Raw genomic sequence first — 24,944 nt, 5'->3', positions numbered from 1 at the left:
ATAAATAAATTCTTATTTTCCCTGTGTCTTTGCATCATTCCCTTAAGATTCAACACCCATCCTCTGGTAGAAGAGGATTGCATGCATGCTAAGTCACCTCACTCGTGTCCAACTCTTTGTGACCCCATGGACATGGGGATTCTCCAGGCAAGAATACTGAGTGGGTTGCCGTGCTCTCCTCCAGGGGATCTTCTCGACCCAGGAATTGAGCCCACGTCTCTTGCATCTCCTGCATTGGCAGGCAGGTTCTTTATCACTAGCACCACCTGGGAAGCCCAGGAGATGATTGTCTGATTCTAAATCACCTATCTGTACCCCAGCCTGCTAACGAGTGGCACAAGAGACTATCCACCACACCTTCAGCGTCTATGGTCCCCAAGGAACCCATGCTAACCCCCATCCAACAGGAAGAGCATTCAGCAAAGGACAACTGGTGTCCTCCCCAGCGTGCATGCTGGACACAGCCTTTTCTTCAATCTGTTTATGAACCTTCAGTTACCAAATGAGAGAGGCATTGGGTCAGAGAGACAAGTCCATCCTCCCTATTGGAAAAGTAAATTCACACACAGGGCTTTCAGTGGGTGGCTCAAAACGTCATCGCAGCCCCCAGGAAATAGCGCTGTCTTTCATCCGCTGAGCATCTCCTACCCAGGATCTGGCTTTCTGGTGCACAGGTCAGTCTCAAATGACAGAACCCACATTACCTTAGGAGGAGGTTTGCTCTGGCCTCACAGGGACAGAACCAAGTGAAATGTTAACTCAGAATCTTCATATCCTAAGCTGTGACCTGTTCCATAGGTCTTCGCTTTTCCTCTCATCTAAACTGGCTGCTGACAGCAATGAAAAACTCTAGCCCACATTCTGGAAACTGCCTTTGGTCTCCTTTCCCCCCAGGGAATCAGGGAGTCCCTCAGTGAGACAGAAAAGAGAAGTGAAAGGCCTGAGCTGGCAGCATACGCACATGCGCGGTGACATAAAGCCCTGCATCCAGGGCTGTGGTTTCCTCTGGGGAGGAGGTTGAGGACAGGGCTTGGGGAGGGGTCACGGGGGGCTTCAGCACTTTCGTGAATGTTCTCTTTATTTAAATGTATCTTTTTATTTTTCAAGTTTTGGCTGTGCTGGGTCTTCATTGTGGCACATAGGCTTTCTCTAGCTGTGGCGCATGGGCTCCGTAGTCGCAGCTCGTGAGGCTCTCTAGTTGTGGCCCCTGGGCTTAATTGCCCTGTGGCATGTAGGATCTTAGTTCCCCGACCAGGGATCGAACCCCCTCCCTTGCATTAGAAGGCAGATTCCCAACCACTGGACTACCAGGGAAGTCCCTATTTAAATGTATCTGAATCCAGTTTGCTTGCCCAGTTACTCCTCTTACACCTGTTCTTCAATTCATGGAAACTTTAGTCCATGGACCCCCTTTATTTCTGTCTAATAGCTCATTCTCCTTTAGGCCTTCATCTACTTTAGAGGCCTTGCTTCCTCCATCCCCAGAATCAACCAGCATCCACAAACCCATGTAACATGTTTGTATTCGAGCTGTAGTACATGTCCAAAGGTTACTTTGTTTTTTAACATTGTGCTGCTGCTGCGTCGCTTCAGTCGTGTCCGACTCTGTGTGACCCCAGAGATGGCAGCCCACCAGGCTCCCCCGTCCCTAGGATTCTCCAGGCAAGAACACTGGAGTGGCTTGCCATTTCCTTCTCCAATGCATGAAAGTGAAAAGTGAAAGTGAAGTCGCTCAGGTTGTCTACTTGAAAGTTATACAGTCGTGTCTGACTCCTAGCAACCCCATGGACTGCAGTCTACCAGGTTCCTCCGTCCATGGGATTTTCCAGGCAAAAGTACGGGAGTGGGGTGCCATTGCCTTCTCCGTTTAACATTGTAAGTGAATGTTATCATACTATACATGTCCTTTTGAAACTGATTTTTTGTGTGTGTGAGATTTGCCTGTGTTGACAAGTGAAAATCTAGTTCACCCTTGCTGCTATGTGGTATTTTGTTATTTAAATAAACTACACTTCAATTTTTTTTAAGTATTTGAAGCAAAGAAGGTCAAGTGAAAATTTCTTAAAGGTACAAGGTGGGCATGTCAATGTTCATCACATTATTCTCTAGACTGTTATATGTGTTTGGAAGTTTTCCAGATCTAAAAAAAGAGGCAAGAGCGTGAAAAGTAGGGTCGGGAAATATCCCTTTTGGGTTCTGACTGCACTGCTTTGAGGCTTGATTCTAGAGCTAATCAGCCTTGAGAATAAAAATAAGCCCGGGAGGCTGGCCCCTTCTGTTTGCTTCTCATGGGACTTGCCTCCCTGAGAAATGCTCAAAAGCCTTGACCACAAGCCGAGAGGAGTGTTGATTTGGGTGCGTGATTTGGAGTGTGTTGGTACACAGCCAAGGTAAAATAAACAGAATTGTCATGGGTCTGGTCATTTTTAGAAAGAAATTGGCAAGAGACCATTTCATGGAATGGCCGTGAAACACAATTTTAAAAATATTTACCACATACGTAAGATATAAATAGTCCAAATGATAAATATAGGTCACGGTTTTGGCCAGGTCAACCTCTGATCTCCTTAACACTCTTAAATTTAGATAGATGGAAATTTCCCTTTTGTGGTACTTCCTGTACACTCCATGAGACTTTAGGTGGCCACTAGGTTTCTTCCTTCTCCAGCTCTGCTACTTTCAGAAAAGTGAGACTTTGGTAGAAATTGAGAGCTTTTGACCCATGGCCTGTATTTTTTCAGGGCCATCACTCAATTTTGCCATTAAAACAAAAGACCGTACTAAGTGAAACAAGAGACTCCTGGGGGCTAAAAGAAATTACAAATATGGAAGCAAGCATTGCCCAATCAGAGTGACCACAGTATCCCCTGGCATGGCCCATGCAAGGACTCCCAGCATCCCCAGTGTTAACTATGCATCCAGCCCAGGGGGCCCCGTTTGAAACAATTTTCATATCATGAGTCCTCCCTTCCTCCAGCCTGAAGATGGGGCACTCTCCTTGGCAGCTGCTGGAGACCCAGGTGGTTCTGAGCCCCCTGTAGCAGTCGGCCGCACTGACCTGCCCCTTCCCTCCCCACAGGGTATGACTTCTGCCAGGTCCTTCAGTGGTTCGCTGAGCGGGTGGACAGGATTATCCTGCTCTTCGATGCACACAAACTGGACATCTCGGACGAGTTCTCAGAGGCCATCAAGGCCTTCCGGGGCCAAGACGACAAGATCCGTGTAGTGCTGAACAAGGCCGACCAAGTGGACACACAACAGCTGATGCGAGTCTATGGGGCTCTCATGTGGTCCCTGGGCAAGGTCATCAACACACCTGAGGTGCTACGCGTCTACATCGGCTCCTTCTGGACGCAGCCCCTGCAGAACACTGACAACCGAAGGCTCTTCGAGGCCGAGGCCCAGGACCTGTTCAGAGACATCCAGAGCCTTCCCCAGAAGGCGGCAGTGCGCAAACTCAATGACCTCATCAAGCGAGCGCGGCTGGCCAAGGTAAGCTGGAGACCCCCAGCAGCAGCCTGGGCAGGGACTCTTCCCACACGCACCTCAGGCGGAGGTTCTACTCCAGGAGCCTCAGGGAACAGGACATGGAAGGGTTATGAAGCAAGCCTGACAATCAGTATCTTCTTTAGATTCTGGCTCCTACCTCTGTGATCTTGGGCAAATGACTCCTTTCCAAGCCTGATTCAACCTATAAAATGGAACTAGTAAGAGCACATCCCAGGGTGCTTGGGGGGGTTGTGTGACCTGGCTTGCAGAGTGCTTGACGTAGCACCTGGTACTTGGGGAAATGCGTGCACTCACCACCTGGATGCTGCTGCTGTGTTAGGATGGCAGGAAGATAACCCACCGAACCAGAGAAAGGTGGCGTTGGTGGGACCATTGGGGTGCCAAGGGCCCAGCACTTGTCACCCTGTGCCTAAGGCATGGAGCCCTGTGTCACACAAGGGCACAGAGAGGCCACAGGAGGTTGGCTCAGCCCAGCCCACCAACTATGCCATTTCGGGAGGGGGTACACCATATCCCCATTCTGGGCTGTGGTTCCCACTCTCCAGCCTCACGGCTGAGCCTTTTCGCAGCCCCAGGAGTCTGTGCCTCCAGGTGGTGGGCAGTGATCTGACCACCCTCGTGTTAACAGCGTAGTCTATTTTGCTGTGCCTCTGAAGACAGGGGAGCATGTGACTCCTCTAAGAAAAAGTATAGAAAAAAAAAAAGTTCTTTAAAAACTATATGTACATTTCATAAAATGATAGTCCTCTAACACCTAACACCATAAGTGCCTCCAGAGTTTATCTAGTCCCAGTAATCATCAGAAGCACCCAGGAGCTTTAAGCAATGTAAGTTCCCAAGCCCTGCCCCAGAGCCTCTGATTGGGGGTAGAGTGTGTGTGTGTATGTGTGTCTGTCTGTCAGTCTGTGTGTCTGTGTGTCTGTGTGTGTGTGTGTGTAAAGCTCCCCGAGTGATTCTGATGATCAATCAAGTTTGGGAACCAGAGGTCTTTAGTGACAAAGAACTAAATTCAGCCCTCCTGGCTTCCAGTCTAGCCTTCTGCTTTGGTCTTGTCCTTTCTGCTAGAAGCAGTCCCAGGCCCGCTTCTCCAGATTCCTTGTCAGGAGGCCTCATTTTTCCTTCAGCTTCTGATGGCAGAACCTGCGTCTCCCCACTTCCTCTTGCTGCACCACGAGGGGCTTCTGCTCTGGCCTGGGGGCCCACAGGCCAGCCTTCTAGAGTCGACCAATACTTTGCCTACTAAGGTCAACAGCACCCTAGGCCAGGGCTGGGCAGCCTAGTCAGGTGAAGGAGGGGGCGCCAAACTCCCCTCTTCAGAATGGTGAGCTGTGAGTGCCCAGGTGTAGACACTGTGCTCTGAGAAGGGACCTGGCTGGGGTGGGGAGCAGGGAGGGCTCCACTGAGGGTGACCGACGTGCAGGTGACCAGCCGTCCAGCCCCTCCTCACTGCCTGCATGCCCGTGTGCTCCAGGGCAGCATCCCTCCTGGCTGCAACCAGACACCCCCTGGCTGCGACCCCGCCCATCATCCCTGGATCTGCTCTGTCCTCTGGCTCCCCCTAAGGCTTTTTCACACCCTCCACCCATGTGGTTCTGCTGATCTGCAGTCACCTGTGCTCCTGAGTCACAGCTCTTTATCTTTTCTTCTCGTACAAGCTGCTTCCTTCCCGGAACAGCCACTTTTGTTCCAGCTCTGCAAGGCTTGTAAAACCACTAATTTGCAGCTCTCCTGAGATGATTTCCCTCCCTGGCTCAGTGGCAGGAAGTCTGTTTTTGCCCGGTGAGTGACCCCCTGGTATGTGGTCTTTTCTTCTCTGGCTGATATAACTGAACTTCACCTTCAGGGTATGTAATACCCAAAATGATTGTATAACCAAGGCTGGTAAATGATGTCATAGCCTTTGCAGATTTCAAGATCTTTTAAACTATTTTTAAATGCCCATGGACTTTTTTTTTTTATTTACCAGGCATCGCTGAGAGCCTGGTAACTCAAGATGCAGCAATGTTTGATCATATAAATAAATAAAAGGCAAAAGGCTCACTGGGGGTGCTAAGCGCATGGGATTTCGCTGCCATCCTGGCACCTTGGGCCCTGTGAAGGGGCTGGCGTGGCCTGGGTTTAGAGGCACAGAATGCTGCTGTGTGTACTGACACGGGAATAATGAAAGCCCTTGTGTAGAGGCAGGGGGTGGGGGCAGGGGCAGTCAAATTGCTGAGCTTACTTCTAGGAAAAAAGCTTGTCTTCTTTTTTTTTTTTTTCTTCCTAAGAATAGTATCTGGCTTGTTCCTTTTCATAAGGGAAAATGTTTGAAGTACGGATGTTTCCAGCCTGAGCTGTGCCAGTGTGTTCCTGGGGCGGCACCAGGCTGGCAGGGGGGCAGGAAACAGTCTCAGGCAGAGAAGCTGAACTCAGCATAATAGCCTTGACCACTAACCAGTGCCATGCACTTCATACACCGTCTGCAGTTTTATGTTCCATTTGTGAACTTGTTGCTGAAATGGACAAGGAGTCACCTGAGCTTTACGCTTTGAAGTGTTCCTGTTTCATAAAAATGCTCTTGGGTTTTGATATATTCATCTCTCTTTCTCCTGATCCAGTTTCCTTTGGCTGGCCAACCTTGACTGAGGGTCTGTAGTGTTCTAGAAGCTCCACGATTTGCATTGCATGTGTTATTTCATCTGATCCTGCCCACAGTACGCAGAATTGGACATTCATTTCTCATACAAAGGAAATAAAGCTCATAAAGGTGACCTGACTTACCCAGGACTTCCCAGCCTGAAGTTATAGATTCAAACTCCAGTGGGCCTGACTCCCTGGTCCGGAAAGCATTCACCTGAAATGCAGCGTGAACAGCATCTGTTGGTCTTTACTATGCCCTAGCTTTCTGCATTAATCTGTCATTCTGACTATTCTATAATATTCTCCATCCACATAAACCCTACAAAGTTTAGAAGTTTGTCAAGCTGTGATTTTAAAAGTATGCAAAAGATAAGATTCCAGATGTCACCTGGCAGGTGTCAGATCTGCATTGGTATGTTTTTGTTTAGTTGCTAAGTTGTATCCGACTCTTTTGTGACCCCATGGACTGTAGCCTGCCAGTCTCCTCTGTCCATGGGGTTTCCAAGGCAAGAATATTGGAGTGGGTTGCCATTTCCTTCTCCAGGGGATCTTCCCAGGGATTGAACCTGCATCTCCTGCCTTACAGGCAGATGCTTTACCACTGAGCCACTAGGGAAGCTCTGAGTTGGTGGGTGGAGTGTTTCTATTTATAGACCACCATAATTAGGTAGAATTAGTGGCCCATCCAGAAATAAAAGCCAGAAATGGCGTTGTTAATGTCCTGCTGAGTTCTGTAGTAATCCAAGTATCATAAATATGACATTTCCCATAATATGAAAAGTGGCACTCTTACTAAAGATCTCTTGAAACTTAATGATTTCCCTACTTTTTCTATTTACATTTTTTCCCCCAGTCCTTTATTTCAAGGAACAGGAAATCTTTAGAGTGGGTTTTTTGGTTAGCCTCAAAGAGTATATATCTTATGATATCAGTAGACATCTTTCTTTGAAGACTGTTCATAATCTCAGATGCCAATCAAGTTTCATTTCATGATTTTTTAAGTAATCTGTCTGGGGAAAGCCCCCACCAAAGGTTTAGAAAATAAGAATTTACTTTTATCCAGTATCATTAAAATAGCCAAGTTAAAGTTCACGGACTTTCCTGGTGATCCAGTAGTTAAGACTGCCTTCCAATGGAAGGGGTGCAGGTTCGATCCCTGGCTGGGGAGGTAAGATCCCACGTGCCTGGCAACAAAAAAACCAAAGCACAAAAGAGGAGCAATATCATAACAAATTCAATAAAGACTTGAAAAAATTGGTCAATGTAAAATTTTTTTTTAATGAAATAAGGTTCAAACTCTAAACCATAGTAGTTTGTGGGATAAATGCACAAAGATAAAAAGCAAGACAAGTTTACTCTAGGACCCCACCTTTTATAAAGACACTGCTCATGAATAGGAAAGGTTCCCACCCACTTGGAGACCTTTGTTCAGTAAAAAAAAAAAAAAAATGAGTCAACATTTGAGGAAGGAACAAACTAAAAATGAGAAAGGAAAGGAGAGGTCAGTGGTTTGGGGCATTTAGTATAGTTCTGTGGAATTTAGTTTCGTCTTCCAAGTGTGTTCTCCTCTTCATCATATGTGGCTTGGAGGACTGATCTTTCCAGTCTATCTGTACCACCCATTCCTTCTGGGGGCGAAATTAGACATTTGGAAATTCTCCACATGGACCCAAGCTAAGTTATGTAAGAATCATTCTACGAGGGCTGGTAGCTGTCCCTTTGATGCTTAGTCTTCCAGGCGGTGTTTAAAAATAACTCAGTCAGCAGCCTCAAGCTACTGGGGGTGTGTCAGTAGCTTGAGTCCGCACACACAGGATAGCCTATCTCTTTGAAGGCTGACTCAGATGACTGGGTGGGCCCCTCGCATCCCCTTTAAGGCTCTTCAGAATCACATCCGCTATTGGTTCCAGCTTTGATTTCAACAGAATAAGGAACCCAAGTGGGAGCCAATCAGCTGCATCTTGAAGCCTCACACTTACTATCTCATGGGTTCATCTTCTGGGTCTTCAGTTTATGAACTGAAGTTTTTATATCATAATAAATCCACTTTTAAAATGCACTGATCCCCAGAGGTTAAATGTTCTATGCAGGTTTCCAGCTGGGCCTGCAAAGGTACAGATCTCTATCAGGTTAAATTAAACCTGGGCAACCCTGAGGTTTTCCATGCAGAACCATGTTTCCCGGCCTGACTGGCTCCACATCGCTCGCCAGTATCCAGATTCCATAGGCCTTTCCATTCCTACTGTCCATGCGTGTTGCAAGCTTCCCACACTCACTGCTGCGATTGCCTTCCAAGCCCACGGTAGTTATAGCCAGTATCTCTCTGTGTAAATGCTTCTCGGCATTGGATATACAAACACTTGTCACTGGACATAGTTCATGAGATTGTGGCAGAGTATAGATGTCAACTATAAATCCATGTTCATTTAATCCATCTTTCTCTGCTCATTATTAGCCCAGAAAAAAAAAAAAAAACTGACATTTTGAGCCATTTGGCTTATCCTTGGTCATCACCATTTGATGAGTAGGGACTTTTCCAGTTTTATACAAGGGAAAGGGTGAATTGGACAAGATAAAAACGTTCAGAAGTTCAACAGGGCTCAGTGCCATTTGCTTGTGAATGAAGAACTTGAAACCCAGATTAATCATGTTACTATTTAAATATGGAGAGTTTATTCATTGTTCTTTAAGGACTAATTAGCCACAAGCCACCTCTGGTGTTACTACCCCTCCAGCTACAAGTGTCTGGTCATTGGTCAATTAACATTTTTACTCCTCTTTCTTGTGGACAAAGTGCTTTCAAATACATGCTCTCTCTTGATTCTCATAACCACAAACCTGTGAGGTAAGGGTTGTCAGCTCCAGTTTGTGGGTGAGCAAGCTGAGGCCAGGGAGGAGACAGCTCACCCAGAGTTCTCCGGTGAGCAAGTGGGCAGCGGTGGCCTGACCCAGCCTCCCAAAACGAGGTCCCATCCTGCCCACCTCCGCTTTATCCTATTCCTCTTCCTCTTGATTAATTTTCTCTGATTATAAACAACAAAGAGTCAGACTGTCTCTACTTCCTTCTGAGGACCCTCACCAGGTCTGGCCCTCAGTCCTATTATTTGGGGACACACCTTTGGACACATTAGGGCTGGAGGGAGCTTTTCAAGTTGAGTGGGGATTTCAGCCACCCTGGCTGCCCCTTGTTTACAACAGGCTCTTAGAAACTCACAAGACTCAGTCCTACCAGAAGACTGCAGTCTTTACTAACATCATGTGCCATAATGCATCCATTTCTTTGAGTCTGGGGAGAGAAGAGTACGTGATCTTTCCAAAGCTTCCCTGTGAGTTAGGAACAATCAGAAGCCAAACCTCAAAGTTGTTCCATTGGACACAGTTCGGTGTGAATTCCAGATTTCAGCAGCATCAGTACAGTTTTTCATTCGCACCCAGAAAAAGTAATTAACAAAAAGTTAATTCTGTAAGGTAGGGTATGAGGCAGATGGATGCTAGTGCCAGCCGGGCATCTCCTAACTAGTTGTATGACCTTGGGTCATATGAATTTCCTGGAACCAGGAATTCAATCAGTTTAAAGGAACCCCTTCTAGATTTAACACTCTGTGATTCTAAGGATTGTAATTTACCTCATAACATGACAATCTTCTTAAAGGCAGGGCCCATGCATCGAGTCTGACCCCGGGTTATTGTCTTAGGATGCCCAGGGAAAGGCAGGAGGGGGCGACCATGCAGAGCCAGGACAACAGGAGACTTCCCCAGAACCGGCCAGTAGAGCTTCCTGGAAGTGGAGGTTGAGGCTGAGAGCAGCGTGTAGCATGAGCAGGTCACCTGCGGGTCACGACTCAGGTAATGCCAGCAGGTGGGAGGAGGAGGGCCCTGAGGCCTGGCATCCGAGGGTGGCCCATTATCCAGCAGCCTTAGTCATCAGCAGTGAGCACCGCGAGGGCAGGGATGGGGAGCAGGAGGCGGGGCAGGGAGAGCTGTGGCAGGGGCATATCGCCTGCAGCCTAGCCCAGGGAACACAGGCCCCTGGGGATCAGGAAGTGTTCAAGAACAAGGTGCCATTCCCACGGACTGGGTGGAGAGTCAGCCTTCCCTGGACAGGGCCCTGGCAGCTGCCCCAGATGTGGGCTCTGGGAAGGGGTCTTGGAAAGATGCCCTTGTGGATAGAAGGCTGAGCAGATGGGGGTACTTGCTCCTTCAGCTGGGAGGAACCTCCAAAGCAAGGCAGGTGGAGAGAGGGGTCCACAGGTCCAGAGGTTCCAGGAGGGCCAAGGCCAAGGAAATAATGCAAGGACAGCTGGTGACAGCTCATTCTTCCCAGGGGAATGTGACAACCTCTCCAAGTCCGTTGGAGCTACACACGGCCCTCCCCCACCCCATCCAAACCAAGCCAGGTATTCACTAATCCAGCCAAGGAAATTACCTGTCTTACAAGTGTTAATACTTATTCATCGTATCTTCAGGAATGCAGTTAAAGCCCATCATTCTAAATAAAAGGATTCCCAAACCTTGGATTTCTCTAGTTATCTTGAAGAACTATGAGAGTATTTTAAGTTGTTTTAATTTGAAAAGTAAGTAGGTTTACCAGTGACAGGAAGGTGTAAAAGCATCTCTTCCAATCTATTGCTGCTGCTGCTGTTGTTCAGTTGCTAAGTTGTGTCCAGCTCTTTATGACCCCATGGACTACAGCACATCAGGCTTCCCTGTCTTCCACTGTCTCCCAGAGTTTGTTCAAATTCATGTCCATTGAGTCGGTGATGCTATCCAACTATCTGTCCCAGTCATACTTGCAGAAATAGCCAGGCAGCACAGGGTGTGCTTATGTTAAAATGACCTTTATACAGGAGGAGAAGTTAGCGTTGTCTGGTCCAAACATGTCAGCATTTGCACTATGCACGCACTTTGGTGTTCAAATCTTAGCAAAATGTTTTTGGTTGTGCCTGGTGTATATCCATACACAGAGGCCCTCAACTGAGCCATGGAATGTATCTGCTTACCCCCTCTATTCAATTTCCATTCTTCCACAAGATTATAGTAGGCATCTGTTTTCTTTAATAGAATTTTCCATAGCTACATAGTCATTTTCTTTTTGTAATCACTGCCTTGTTTCTCATCTTTTCTTATTTATTCTCTTGGCTTCTAAATTACTCTGTAGAATTCTAGATATACAAAGAGAACCTTTGTTATGAGCGTTTTTTAACATCCTAAAGTTGGAAATCAGCAGAAGGGTGGAGATTTTAGGGAAGGAGGTGACACAGGCCAAGCAGAGCCCTCCCATCGGAATTCACCACCCTTTGGGTAACAGTGCCAGGCCGGCTAACCCTAAGTGACCAAGGTTTCTGGGGCTCCCCCATCATGTACTAGGTCTCCCTCTCCCACAGGGCACTTCTGTTTTCCAGCCTGGTCCTAGGCAGCTGGTCTTGTGCAGAAATGACCTCAGTGATCTTGAGATCTAAACTGTCTAAAGGGAAGTTATGGGAGTCCTCATCTCACGGTTCACTGGGCACAGATTTCCATGCCAATCAGCCATTTCCATCAGCCTCAGCTTCATTTCCTGGTGCTCCTGTATACTGGCCCTGGTGAACCTTTCTCTTAGGTCTTCTTAGGTTAGTCACCAGATCCAGGCTCTTTCCCACCCAGCACCCCATCCCTTTCCACCAGGTTCTCACCCTCCTCCTGTCCCAAGGACCATGGCCCTTGGGGTGCCTGTTATGTGTTACGATGCATAAAGATGCCATCTTGTTTGCATCTCTGTTCTAAATGGCACGTCCTCACTGACATATACCCCTTCAGGTACATGCCTACATCATCAGCTTCCTGAAGAAGGAGATGCCAAGTATGTTTGGAAAAGAAAACAAGAAGAGAGAACTTATCAGCAGGTTGCCAGAAATCTACATTCAGCTGCAGCGAGAATACCACATCTCTGCAGGGGACTTCCCCAAGGTCAAGGCCATGCAGGTACGGAGGCCCATCACAGCATCACCGGTGGGGTTGGAGGGGCACTGCCACCTGGTCCCGCTGGTTTCTGGGTACACATGTGGGTTTCGTGGTTGAATGGAGGAGAACGCAGTGTTTTTGTCTTCCTAGTAATCCATGATTATAGGTGCCTGTGAATAAAGCAGAAATTGCCTGCCTCCTGAAACATTTAAACAAAAAGGGGAAATATTTCAAGAAGTAAATTAAGCTTGCCTGAAAAAATCCTCTGAATGGCTAGCTTCCTTAGGCTGTGTTCAAGGTTGTTTTACACTGAGGTGGTACCTGTTTTATTAGAATCCCAGAGCCTTTAGGGAATTAGAGCTGAGAGTGACCTTGGAGGTCAGTTTCAGGGGCCTTCTCAAACCGGCCCTCCCCAGCACTGCCCCACGTGATTATGTGCTTGGGCAGTATTGCCACTGCAGGCTCAGGAGCCCAGTGAGAAGCCATGGTGGCCTGTGACCGTGGCTAGAGTCCACTGGGGACAGTGAGCTGTGCTCACTGAAGGTTTTCCTGAAAGGCCAGCTTCAGGCAGCCTTTGTCCTAATTTCAAAGTCTCACTGCGTTGTGTCTGGGCAGGCCCAGATGACTCCGAGCGGATGCTGCCACCCTGGCCTGACCAATATGTCCACCTTCTGGCAGTGGTGTTTGGTAACCACTGATTTCAACACTGACCTTGTCCTCCCTACCTGCGAGGAGGGAGGCCAGTGAGGCCGCCGCATCTGGCTCCTCAGAGAGCTGGACCACCTCCTTGTCTGGTACAAGGACCCATCTGCACTGGAGGCCACAGTCCTCTCTGGAAAGCAGGCAACACAGTTCAGATTCCTGCAGCCACCAGCCAGTAGTAACTGGAACAAGCGAGGCAGGCAGGCCAGGTGAAAGGAAACCGGGCCATCCACGTCTTATTTTCTCACATTTGATAGAAATGTGGGTTCCGAGGAATATGTCTCTACCAAGAGGAAGAGAGTTCTGCAAGTGCGATGAGAATCTGTGGGGCCCACGGCGGGAGCAGATTGAGGAATACCTACTCCCTCCTCAGTGGGGAGGCCCTGTCCTCCCAGTGGTCACTGCCCTATGAGAGCGCAGACCTGGATGGTTCATGAGAAGCTGGAGATCTGGATTTGTATGTAAAGTCCCCTGGTTTTCAGATTTTGGCTCTGAATTTCAAAGAACACTATCTGGGCCAAAGAGCGCTTACAGCACACTGGCCACACCCTGGAGACCCTGGGCCTGTGAGCCTCGGGCCAGCCTGCAGGGAGGAGGGGGACGGGAGGAGGAAGGATCGGCAGTGGAGGCAAGATCAGGCCTCAGGAGGGGCAGCGTCAGTCCTGAGGGGTATGTTAATGTTAACTCTCTCTATATCAAGTACAAGCTAAATTTGGAGTGGGTCACACTTACTGTTGCAATGCCTGGGATCAAGGTGAATGCATCTGGTAGATAAGATCTGGTCAAAAATGGTCTAGTCAGCTTAAAAAATATATAGAAATATATATACTTTTTTTTTTTTAAGTGAAATTGATACTCCTGTACTGAGACGATGGGTTGGATTTTTTTTTTTTTTTTTCTCGTCACAAGATAGCTAATTTGAGGGTTCCTGGGGCCTCTTCCTGAGTAGGTTCTGCTTTAACTGGGTTATGCCCTGCACCCCATGACCAAACTGAAGGACAGCTGTTCCTTGCGTCCTTCAGATATTTTGGAAGGGAAATCGGTCCCTTGACTAAACTGGTAGCTGTGAGTAAATACACTGTGCGCACAGTGGCCTAACGGGGCGTCCGTGCTTCGTCGTCTCCTGAGGCTCCTGCGATGCCCCACCCACAAAGCACAGCTCCCAAGGCCTGAAGTCTTCCTGACAGGGCCCCCTGCCTATCCCCGGGGAACTTCCGAACAGAGCAAGTGAACTCTGCGACCAGAGCTGCTCCTGAGCATGCTCACCTGGGCCTGGCCAGTCAGAGGGCCCCCAGGCCTCTCTGAGCTGGTCACCAGGGGCAGTCCCCCACCTCAGGTCTCGGGAGCAGCCACCGCCCACGTAGCTGGTGACATAGGAAGGACCTGAACCTTCCCTGAGAACCCTGTGGTCAGGCCCCACCCCAGGCGCTTTAGCACCATCACTGGACACCTGGGTGGCCCGTCACCTGTGTTCTTTTATGCATTCACCTAAGAAAAGTAAGTCTACTATGGCCAATCACTGTTCTAGGCCCCTGGAATAAACCAGTGAGTAAACAGCAAAAAGTAAAAATCCTTGTCTCCCCTCCAGAGGTCCAGTCTGGGTTACAGCCTGTGCTGCTGTGGCTATGACTGGCAGTGACATTTTGACAGCAAATCCCTTTGTTGGGCGATATGCTCCTTGTTACAATATACGTGTCATTGAGCTTTGGTATAATTAATTTATTCAGTGTCTTATTTAGTGCCTCCCATAGAAGGCTGTTACTCCATGAAGCCAGTGACCCGTGTCCTTTTCTTGGCCATATCCCCAGCTCCTGGGGTGTCACAGGCACTCAGCGAGTATGTGTTGAGTGAATTAATAAGTTAGTGTATGTTTGTTTATATTGTAGCAGGCTCTAGGGTAGTGAGTTTCTCAGACCCTGATCTAGACCTGACTCTCACAGGGCTTATAGACCTGTGGTTTCTGGAGCAAACTCCTGGAAGGTGGCCAAGGATTCTTCCTTGGGAAGCCAGCCAGGCCTTGATCGCATCACCCCAGTCCTTCAGGGAATCCCCAAGGAACAAGGCAGGCCTGAAGCCCCAAGGGCATGCTTACTACACAAGCTAGTTTGCCGTCAACCAGGAAGCTCTGAGGGTCTGGGTGTGGGTCAGGGCCTCTGAGCATCTATCTTTCCAGTCACAGACAGTCAGCCTTCCTGTGTATGGACAGTGCAGGGGCAGAAGGTTGGAGATGATTATGGTTTTGGCACATCCCAGGGTCTCACAGAGAGCTCACCAGGGCCAGCTTTAAGTCTCTGCTCTCCCTGTGCTCTCATGGACCAAGCTAGGCAGGGTGACTCTTCTCCGTAGCCAAGAGCCAATTGTATTTTGCAGGCTTTTGCCTGGTGGTGGGGGAGGCCGGTGACCTGCAGTGCACCTGCCTGCCTGGGGGGGAGTCTGATTCGCTGCACCAGCGTGTCCAACCATGCTGCAGAATGAAGGGAGCAGTAGCAAGGCCGCCTTGATGGGTGGTACAGTTATCCTTCTTGGAGAACTGGGCCCCCACAGCTGATGAGTTGGCAGCATTTCAACAGCAGAGGGCAGCAGAGCCATCCCTACCGCCCCAACCCTCCCAGGGGTTTCCAAAATGCTTCTGGTACATGCTGGAAGTGGGTAGGCAGGGGAGAGCCCAGCGAAAGCTGGGCTGGGACTGATTTTTGTCTCTTGGAAGGGAGTTCCAGGATCCCAGGCTTGGTGGCTTGGATGGATACAGTTGTTGATGGGTAAATCTTTATAAATTCCCCCAGTATATGTTCATCCCAATAACAAGTCTCGGAGCTACCCTGGGGAGGGCAGGGATGGCGTGGTTTAACTTGGACCGCACCCCATCCCCGGCCAGGACTGGGCAGGCGGGTACAGCACACATGAGCATAGAGCTTACTTCCTCTGTGCCCTCCAGGGCGGGAATGGCTGCTGCTGCTGCTTCCTGTCGACCTCTGCAAATATGTGGCCATTGCCCCTGGCATGTTTTCCAGGGATTTGCAGTCTGAATCCACGTCCCCTGCAGGCGGGTGGAAAGTTTGGGCGGGCACCACCCTCATTCGTCCGCTTGGCCAGACACAGAGGCTCTGTGTGCGCCCAGAGCTCAGGCTCATTCATGAGGAAATAGGGTAGGTGTTGTGCACTCAGGGGAATCCAGACTTGTTTACCCCAGCAGCACTGGGATTTTTGTGTAGGCTGCCTGCTTTCTCTTCTCAGTCCCCTTGGCTGACCAACCGAGATACCAGCAGCAGGAGCCCAAAGTGTTGGCAGCATCATTTGCTGCTGATGTTAGGGTGACATGCAGGTGACTGTGGTCTGTCAGTGAGGATGGAGGACATGAAAACTGGAAGGTACCTTAGAAACCAGACCTGTGCTGACTCACTGCGCTGAGCTGAGTGTAGGCCGCTGGCCAGGTGTCAGCCCAGCCCAGCCTGCTCTGACAGCCACAGAGCGTGCTGCTGAAAAGAGTGTTGGAGGCTCCTCTCCTGAGATCTGCCAGCTCAGTCCTCTCCACCATCTGAAGCTCAGGACTCCACTTTTGAATAGCAGCACAGAATGTCTGCCCTGACAACATACCCTTGAGACCCCAATTTTGATTCTCCACTGAAAACAACCTAAATGTCCAGCTACGTGGAACAGGATAAAGGAGGAAGGACCCAGCTATACAGTTCATTATCATGTTGCTATTAAGAATAAGGTGGTGTATTTTATATATAGTGGTGTTATTCCCATTCTCCTAATTTATCCCTCTCCCTTCTTCCCCCTTGGTAACCATAAGTTTGTTTTCTATATCTGGAGTCTCTTTCTGTTTTGCAAATAAGTTCACTTGTATTATTTTTTAGATTTCACATATAAGTGATATCATATGATATTTATATTTCTCTTAGTTCACATAGTATGATAATTTCTAGGTCCATCCTTGTTGCCACTAATAGCAATATTTCATTCTTTTTTGTGGCTGAGTAATAACAAGATTTTGCTGTAGAGCACAGGGAACTACATTCAATATCTTATAACAACCTATAATGGAAAAGAATCTGAAAAAGGTTATGTATATATAAAACCGAATCACTTTTTTATACACTAACACAATCTTGTAAGTCAACCATAGTTCAATTTTAAAAATTAAATCAGATAAAATTTTAAATTTTTAAAAAGGTTGTGTAAAATTGATATCATAAAAAGCTATGACACATTATTTCTTTAAACTGCAGGTTGTTAAATAGTTTTATCTTATTTCAACTAAAGAGTGTGTGTGTGTGTGTGTTTATTAAAATGGCTATAAATGTATCCCCCCCAAAATGTTAGCAAAGGTGATTGCTGGGTGATGGTATTATAAGTGATTTAAGATATTTTTTGCTTACTAGTTTTTCCCGTTATTTACAATGAAAGTGTGGTATTTATGGTGACACGGAGTTGCATTTTTTTTCTAACTGCCTGTCCCATAACTTCTGTCCAGAACAGTCAGGTCCGAGGGGTATGTATGTGAAAGCTCTTGCCCTCGGGAGTCTCCCTGCCTCGTGTCCAGAAAACCACACCCCGGATGGCCCCTCCCTGGCCCTCTGGGATTGTCCAAACAGAAATACTTCACATAGAGCCCAAATAAAAACCACCATATCTGGAATTCTTTGCATTTATTTGGCAGAACTGCTGTGAAAGACATTTTCACTAGATTTTTCAGGCCCCTTTTAAAAATCCCCTGAGTGACTCTCACAGTTCAGGACCAGAGAGGATTTGTCTCTTGTGATAACCAGGTGGTTTTTCCCCTCCTACAGCAAAGGGGTATGATCCCTGGGCCCCAGCCAGGGCAGCTGAGGAACATAGCCTTTCAGTCTTCATTGTCTAATGTGATGGTTCCTTCCCTCTTTCTTTCAGTTTCTTGTCTTTTCCCTTTGTTAATGACTTTATTCTATTTTATGTTATCATTATTTCACTGTAAGCTAAGTCAAGCCCTTTTTGAAATATGAGTTCCCTGAAGGCAGAGACTGTGGCTTTTCATATTTAAATTCCTGAACAGGGCCTGGCATGTAACAAATGGTCAGTAAATGTTGGATTAGATGGATGAATGGATGGATGGATGGATGGTTGGAAGGAAGGTGAGTAACCAAGGAAAACCAAAGCAGGAAGGACTGTTTCTACAAAGCCATTCACAGAACCTCTGTGGCATCTGCAGTTGGTTCCCATCCTGGCCAGGTGATTGCCACATCCACTAGAGCCATCTCCAGACCCTGTGCTCTGTCTGCTCCACCAGCCCTCCTGGGAGATGGAGCTGAGACTCACCCTCATCCCACTAAGACCTCTCAGCTCTGTTGGCTGCATTTGTACTTGCCCTTCCCATCCCCGGTGGCTCAGATGGTAAAGAACCTGCCTGCAATGCAGGAGACCTGGGTTCAATCCCTGGGTCAGGGAGATCCCCTGGAGAAGGGAATGGCAACCCACTCCAATATTCTTGCCTGGAGAATTTCGTGGATAGAGGATCCTGGCTACAGTCCATGGGGTCGCAAAGCACTGGACATGACTGAGTGACTAACACTTGTCATCCCTCCTCCTCTCTTTCACCAGTTTCAACTTTTACGTATTTGTGCTGTAAACTATTTTTTAACTGGTCACCATAATCTTTCGGTAATCATTTTTACTTAAATAGGTTCTATGGACAGCTCTATCACAGCTTCACGCTACAGCACCAAGAGGCTAGCTGAGTGGCAGGAGGCCTGGGCTCTGGTCTTGACTCCGCCAGTACACCCCTTGTGCTCTCTGTAGGTTACTAATACCTGCCCTTCCTAACTCTGAGCATTGTTGTACAGATCAGCTGAAGTATGTAAGGTATGTAAAATTCTTTAAAAGCTAAAATACTAGATCTCTAGAGTGCTTAAAAATAAAAAAGGCAGGGTGAAGGAATTTTGTCTCAAAGTCCTAGGGGTTCACTGTCCCTCATGCTGTTGCTAACCTTGGTCAGCTACTGCAGGAAAACATTGCATCCCATGTATCTTGCCTCTTGTTCCAAAAGCCACTCCTGGTGAGTTCAGATATGGGAACCATAGCAAAGAGAGAGCTCTGGACAGCCCAGTGTATGGGCTTCCGGCTTTAAGGGATCATTTGTCCCCTCCAGCCACCCCTCTCCTTGTTTGCTTCTGGCAGAAGGGCTTTAACCAAGTCTGTGGTTTTTCCTTTTCCAGGAAAAGCTTGAGAACTACGACTTCACCAAGTTCCACTCGCTGAAGCCCAAGCTGATTGAGGCTGTGGACAATATGCTGACCAACAAGATCTCGTCGCTGATGAACCTCATTAGCCAGGAGGAGATGAGCATGCCCCCGCCGCTCGTTCAGGGTGGCGCCTTCGACGGCACGGCCGAGAGCCCCTTCAACCAGGGCTACGGGGAGGGCGCCAAGGAGGGCGCCGATGAGGAGGAGTGGGTCGTGGCCAAAGACAAGCCCGTCTACGACGAGCTCTTCTACACCCTGTCACCCATCAACGGAAAGATATCAGGCATCAACGCCAAGAAGGAGATGGTGACCTCCAAGCTGCCCAACAGCGTCCTAGGCAAGATCTGGAAGCTGGCTGACTGTGACGGCGATGGCATGCTGGACGAGGAGGAGTTCGCGCTGGCCAAGCACCTCATAAAGATCAAGCTCAGCGGCTACGAGCTGCCCAGCAGCCTGCCCCCCCATCTCGTGCCGCCCTCCCACAGGAAGTCCTTGTCCAAGGCCGACTAAGGGGCAGACTACGCACAGGGAAGGCAGTGTGGGGCGGGAATCAGGGCAGCCTGGGCCCGAGGCCCACTCTGTCACCAGCTCACTGAGTGACCCTGGGCGAGACACTGCCTGCCCTGTGCCTCAGTTTCCCCATCTGTAGAATGGGAAGGGCAGACACTGGACCCTAGATCAGGTCCTTTTACCTTAAAATTCCCTGAGTTTCTATTAAAATACTGAGGAGAGGGGATGGATATGAAGTTTGAAGGGTTGAGAACAAAGGGAGATTCCAGGAAGGCTTCCAGGAAGTCCTTGGAAGCCTGGAGAAACTCGGATATGGAATCCCAGGAACCACAGGGAGTGAGCTGGGGGCAGTGCTAGGCTCCACTGAACTGTTCATTGTTATGAGCCCAGCTGTCCCTCAGAGAGCAACGGGAGGCAGCAAAGACCAGCTTATTTATTTTGTTCCCTGCTTAATTTAGAGTGGGGGAAAAAAAAAAAAAAAAAAACCCAAACAGCAGAGGTTTCTGTTCTCTCCAAACCATCTACCAAAGAGAAGAGGGCTGCCCCGGCTTTGAGGGAAGGACACGCCTTGTCTGCATGTTCCCGTCCCTCTGCTGGCTAGCGGAGCAGGCAGCCAGGCCACAGGGAGTGTCCCCCACAGCATCCACTGGCCGGCCTTCCCAGGGCTCCCCCAACCCAAAGCCTTCCCAGCAAAGTTGTATTTGGTTAGAAATTTGGAACTCACAACCTTTACTAACCCCTGGCGAGATTTCTAGTATTCTAGTCACGTTGAAATCTGAAGATGAGCTTTACTTGTCTGTCCAATCGTTTGTAGCAAAGACTATTTAAACTAGAGGAAGAAAAGAGGTGGCTTTCCCCAGTCCTCAGTTAGCGTGGTCACATGTCTCCAAGGCTCTTTGGTCGATGGCAGGATTTAAATTCAGCAAAAACATGGCTTGGTGTATGTCCTGGCCCTGTGGACACATAGGGAGTGAGGGGCCTGCCCACCCTCACTGGCTAGCAGGTAGAAGAAGTCGGTCTACTAGTGTTATAAACTATTTTTGTAACAAGAAAATGGGCATTTTTATCATGTCCAGTTTTTAAAATACAGTTTCTGTATAAAGGATAAAGGCCTTTATGCAGAAACAAGATGGAATCTCGCATATAAAGCCTTTTCTTCAGAATCTATGTGGTTCGTACCATGGGTGCCTCATGAGGCAGGGTTTGGGCACTTAGCTGTACATCAGCTCCTGTGTGTTCTCTCCCCCAGGGCCCCTGTGTGAACCTCTCTGGACCACTCACCCAAACGCCTGTGGCCAGTGGAAATCTGCCTCTGTGGGCTCCAGCTGCGGGATGCAGGTGGCTTTCCATGACCATTTCTTATGCAGTAAGAGAGACATGGTATTTCATCACTATTGTGATGGCCACATAGCCTGGAACCCTGCTGGCACCAAAAATGAAGGAAATCCAAACAGCCCCACCCAAGTCTTTCCAAAACCACATTTTTTTTTCCCCCTGATGTTATCAAGGGCAGAACTGCAGATTTAAAAACATTTATTTTAGAGAAACATTTACTCAGATGCCAGCCCTCACGCTCCCTAGCTTACTTTCTAAATAATTTAGCTTTAAGAGAAGTAAATACATAACATGGTTTTAGTCTTAATGAGCACTTTGAAATTAATTAGACACATAGAAAAGAGACATTTGTAATTCCAGTACTGTAATCTGAGCAGATGGTTCTGTAAACACCTGAGGACCACCCAGGCATGTGAGCACAGTTGATTCCAGCAAAGGACAAGATTGAGAGAGAAGGAGAGAGAAGTTCATTTGTCCAGAGGTTTGGAGATGCCAGAGTTAGCTGATTTCCACTCAGATTGATCCTGCTATGTTCAGCTGTCGTATATAAAGATAAATATATACACATATGTCCTGAGTATATATTTTTGACACTTGTTAATGTGTGTATATGTAGATTTTGTCTATATACTGACTTAGAGGAATATTGTTTTAGAGGAGCTGGAGAGGAGGTGTTTCTGATGCTATGAGGATAGAAACATCTCATGGGTGATCCCCACCCCACCACCCCATGACCTCTGGCAGGAGACCATCTATCAGCTAAATGCTGAGAAAAAAATGAAGAAAAAGGAATTTGCGCATCCATTTTTGTTAATATCTTCTTTTAAAACCTGAAGTCACCCATCGTGAAAAGTTGACGGGAAAGAAAAACACTGGAAACTATTAGGAATGGCAGCCAAGTGAGGACCCTCATCTCCCCAGGACCTGCACAGAGTTCCTGGAGTCTGGATCCAAAACACCCGTTACCCCCTGGCCATGTGCAGCAGGGCTGGTAACACAGACCCCTCAGGATCTGGACACCTTGGCCGACTGTGTTGTCCTCCCAGTACCACCCGACTGTCCAGGAGCCCCCTGCCTAGAGCACTCACGGATGGCTGGGGGTTGGAAGCAACTGAACTCTAGAACTCTAAAACTCTCCATGCTGTCTATGACTCCACAGAAGAAAACCTAAGAATCTCAAGTCTGTTTTGTGTACAGCTCATGATCACAGAGTTCAGCTCTGTGGCCACACGCTGATGTCCAGCCTGCTTGGCATCCTGCGTGGATTCTTTGCTCGCCACATGCTTGGATGGCCCGGGGTGGGGAAGGGGGGGTGCCACTCTTCCGTGGCGAGGGCCATGCATTCAGTTGGCTTTTGCTTCTCTGGGGTTGAACTGGCTTCTCTGGAACACTTGTCATCGTGCAACAGGAACGCTTGGATTGAGGGCTGTGGCTCCTCCCACAGAGCGGTGGGCCTTAAGGAGTTGGATTCTTACTCCATATCATGGGACTGGTGTCCAGCTGGGTCAGAGAACGTGTGAGAAGAAGCCAAATGCCTTGTGCTCTCCTCCAACCCCCACTCCGCTTACAGGCCCACAGGAAAGGCCTCAGCAGAGCCCTGGCCCCACTGCTCCAACCACGGCCCTTCCCTGTCCACTGGGTCTCAGTAGCCGCCCCTGTAACACTGGGGATGTCTTGTGCTGGAATCCACCATGTAGGATGGGGTTTAACCACCAGAGTCATGGCTTGACAGCCACCACCGGGACCTTTCCACTTGGCAGCTCTGCTCCTTCCTGATGCCCAGAGCAATGCCATGGACAGATTGCCTTGGAGATAACGAAAGCATTTAAAGAGGCACTGTTTATTTCCTCCATGGAATGTGGCGGAAGAGTAACTTTCTTAGGACAGATAACCACTGAGTTTTTTTTCCAGGTAAACATGGGCCGAATTTAAGTGTACCAGGAGACATGTTAATTAGCCAAAAAATGCTATTAATACACAATGCTTCTATTTTTTTTGTAATCTTGTTTCAAAATGTCAAAAAAAAAGACAGTCTACTGATCAATAAACTTCTGAAAAAAGTCACTTTTTCCCGTTGGCTCTGGTTTTTCAGTGACTGTGTGCCAGTTAGTTGTCTTGGGAATAAAGCAGGCATCCCTTGGAACCATTCTGAAACACGGCAGAGGAGTTAAGGGATGGGCGTGCCCCTTGGCATACCATCCCTGTGACCCTTGTCTCTTCTTGCATGTTCTCTAGGTGGGAGATGGGGGCTTCTTCAGCAGGAAAGCAGCTCCATCTGATGTGGGCAGAGGCCAAGTCTGGAAGCAGGCACTGAAGGAGGTTTATGCACCGACCAAGAGTGACTGGAAGCCAAGACTGGAAGGGACCGTCGAGGAGACTCTTCTGAGGCTGGGGACGGGGCATCACTGGGCACTCAGGAGATGGCCTCTCTAGCACTGAGGCTGGCCAGACACCTGAGGGTGCCATAGTGCTAGGATGCAACCCCTGGCTGACTGGCACTGCTCTACCTCTTGCCATGCCCAGCAGGTGCAGAGCACCCATAGTAGACATCTGGAGTTTTCACACTGGCTCCCACCTACCCTTTTAGTGATCCAGACTGGAATTTGCTTTTACAGGCCACTCTGTACTTCCCCACCATCAAACTGAACGGTAAGGTTTGGGGAGACAGATCCCACTCCTTCTTTCCAGGATGAATCTTGATTGGCTGAGCCAATTAGAGTATTTCATCTACCTGGTCACAGAAATGGTTCAGAAATTGACATGTGATTATGAGAGGTCCCTCAGACTTCTGTTCCAACTCTCAGGAAGATGTTCTGTCTTCTGAACCATGCAGTTCAAAGAAGTGAGCCTATTGGTACAATATAAATAGCTGTGAGAGAAGTGCCCAGTGGTGCTGGAGGATTTAGGCTGGCAGCAACTACCCCAGGGAGCATGAAGATGAAGGAGGCATTGAGAAAGGCAAAGGAAATCCAAACCTGTGGTGGCATCATTTGAGCTGCTGGATCAAACCTCACCTAAAGTTCTCCTCCTGCCAGACTTGCCAGTTACATGGACCAGTATGTTACGTTTATATTGTGTAAGCCCATTTGACTTGAAACTTCAGTTACTTGCAACGCAAACATTCCAAATCTGTACTGACCAACAGGATTTGGACCAGGGGCTGCAGTCAGTCACAGCCCAAGAGAAGCTGGTCCTGGCATCATGTACAGTAGCTTTATTACAGTTGAACTTGGGAAAAAGAAGAACAGTTTCCTAACAACCTACCCAACAACCTCAAATACAACCATCTCTGTTGAGATCTGTGTGCAAAGGGCTATGCAGCTCCATCCTATCCTCTGGTGTTCACATCACATGGGACGCCTGGGCCAAGGCTCTTGATGGGAGGTGAAACAAACTTACAGAGGCAGGAGAAAGAGGGACTTCCTAGAAGGAAAGGATTTCTTTTTAATATCAAAAATTATAATTGTACAATATTGAAAAATATAGAACAAAATACAATTATTGGAGGAAAATTGCTCTACAGTATCGTGTTGGCCTTTGCCACACATCAACCCAAATCAGTCACAGGTATACCCGTCTCCTCCCTCCTGAAACCCGTCCCATCTCCCACTCCATCCCACCCCTCTAGGTTGAGCTCCCTGTTTTACACAGCAAATTTTCACTTGCTCTCTATTTTACACATGGTAATATGTGTGTATTTCTATGCTGTTGTCTCAATCCGTCCCACTCTCTCCTTCCCCTACTGTGTCTACAAGTCTGTTCCCTACGTCTGCATCTCCCTTGCTGCCCTGCAAATAGGTTCATCAGTACCATCTTTCTAGATTCCACATGCATGCATTAATACATAATATTTGTTTTTTCTCTTTCTGAGTTACTTCACTTTGTATAATAGACTCTGAGCTAATCCACCTCATTAGGACTGACTCAGATGCATTCTTTTCATAGCTGAGTAATATTGTATATATGTACTACAATTTCTGTATCCATTCATCTGTCGGTGGACATCTACGTTCCTTCCATGTCCTTGCTATTGTAAAAAGTGCCGCAACAAACATTGGAGTACATGTGTCTCTCAATTATGATTTTCTCAGAGTGTATGCCCAGTAG

At 48.0% G+C, this 24,944-nt stretch overlaps 1 protein-coding gene across 2 annotated transcripts in view; it reads left to right on the top strand.

Annotated features, from left to right (window-relative positions):
* EHD4 (EH domain containing 4) overlaps positions 1-22,898 on the top strand; it is an 85,536-nt gene extending 62,638 nt beyond the window's left edge. Inside the window, exons 4-6 of one of the 2 annotated variants that reach the window (XM_055537469.1) lie at positions 3,080-3,492; positions 11,926-12,090; positions 18,966-22,898. In XM_055537469.1, coding sequence (XP_055393444.1) covers positions 3,080-3,492; positions 11,926-12,090; positions 18,966-19,502 — 1,115 coding nt within the window. In that variant the 3' untranslated portion in view covers positions 19,503-22,898. Of the gene's footprint in view, positions 1-3,079; positions 3,493-9,824; positions 10,562-11,925; positions 12,091-18,965 lie in introns of those variants that run through there. The other variant, XM_055537470.1, reaches the window with a different exon arrangement.
* The last annotated feature ends 2,046 nt before the right edge of the window (positions 22,899-24,944 follow it).

This window comes from Bubalus kerabau, chromosome 10 (assembly GCF_029407905.1).
Source record: "Bubalus kerabau isolate K-KA32 ecotype Philippines breed swamp buffalo chromosome 10, PCC_UOA_SB_1v2, whole genome shotgun sequence".
In the NCBI taxonomy this organism is placed as follows: Eukaryota; Metazoa; Chordata; class Mammalia; order Artiodactyla; family Bovidae; genus Bubalus; species Bubalus kerabau.
This window is presented reverse-complemented; position numbering and strand designations above follow the sequence as displayed.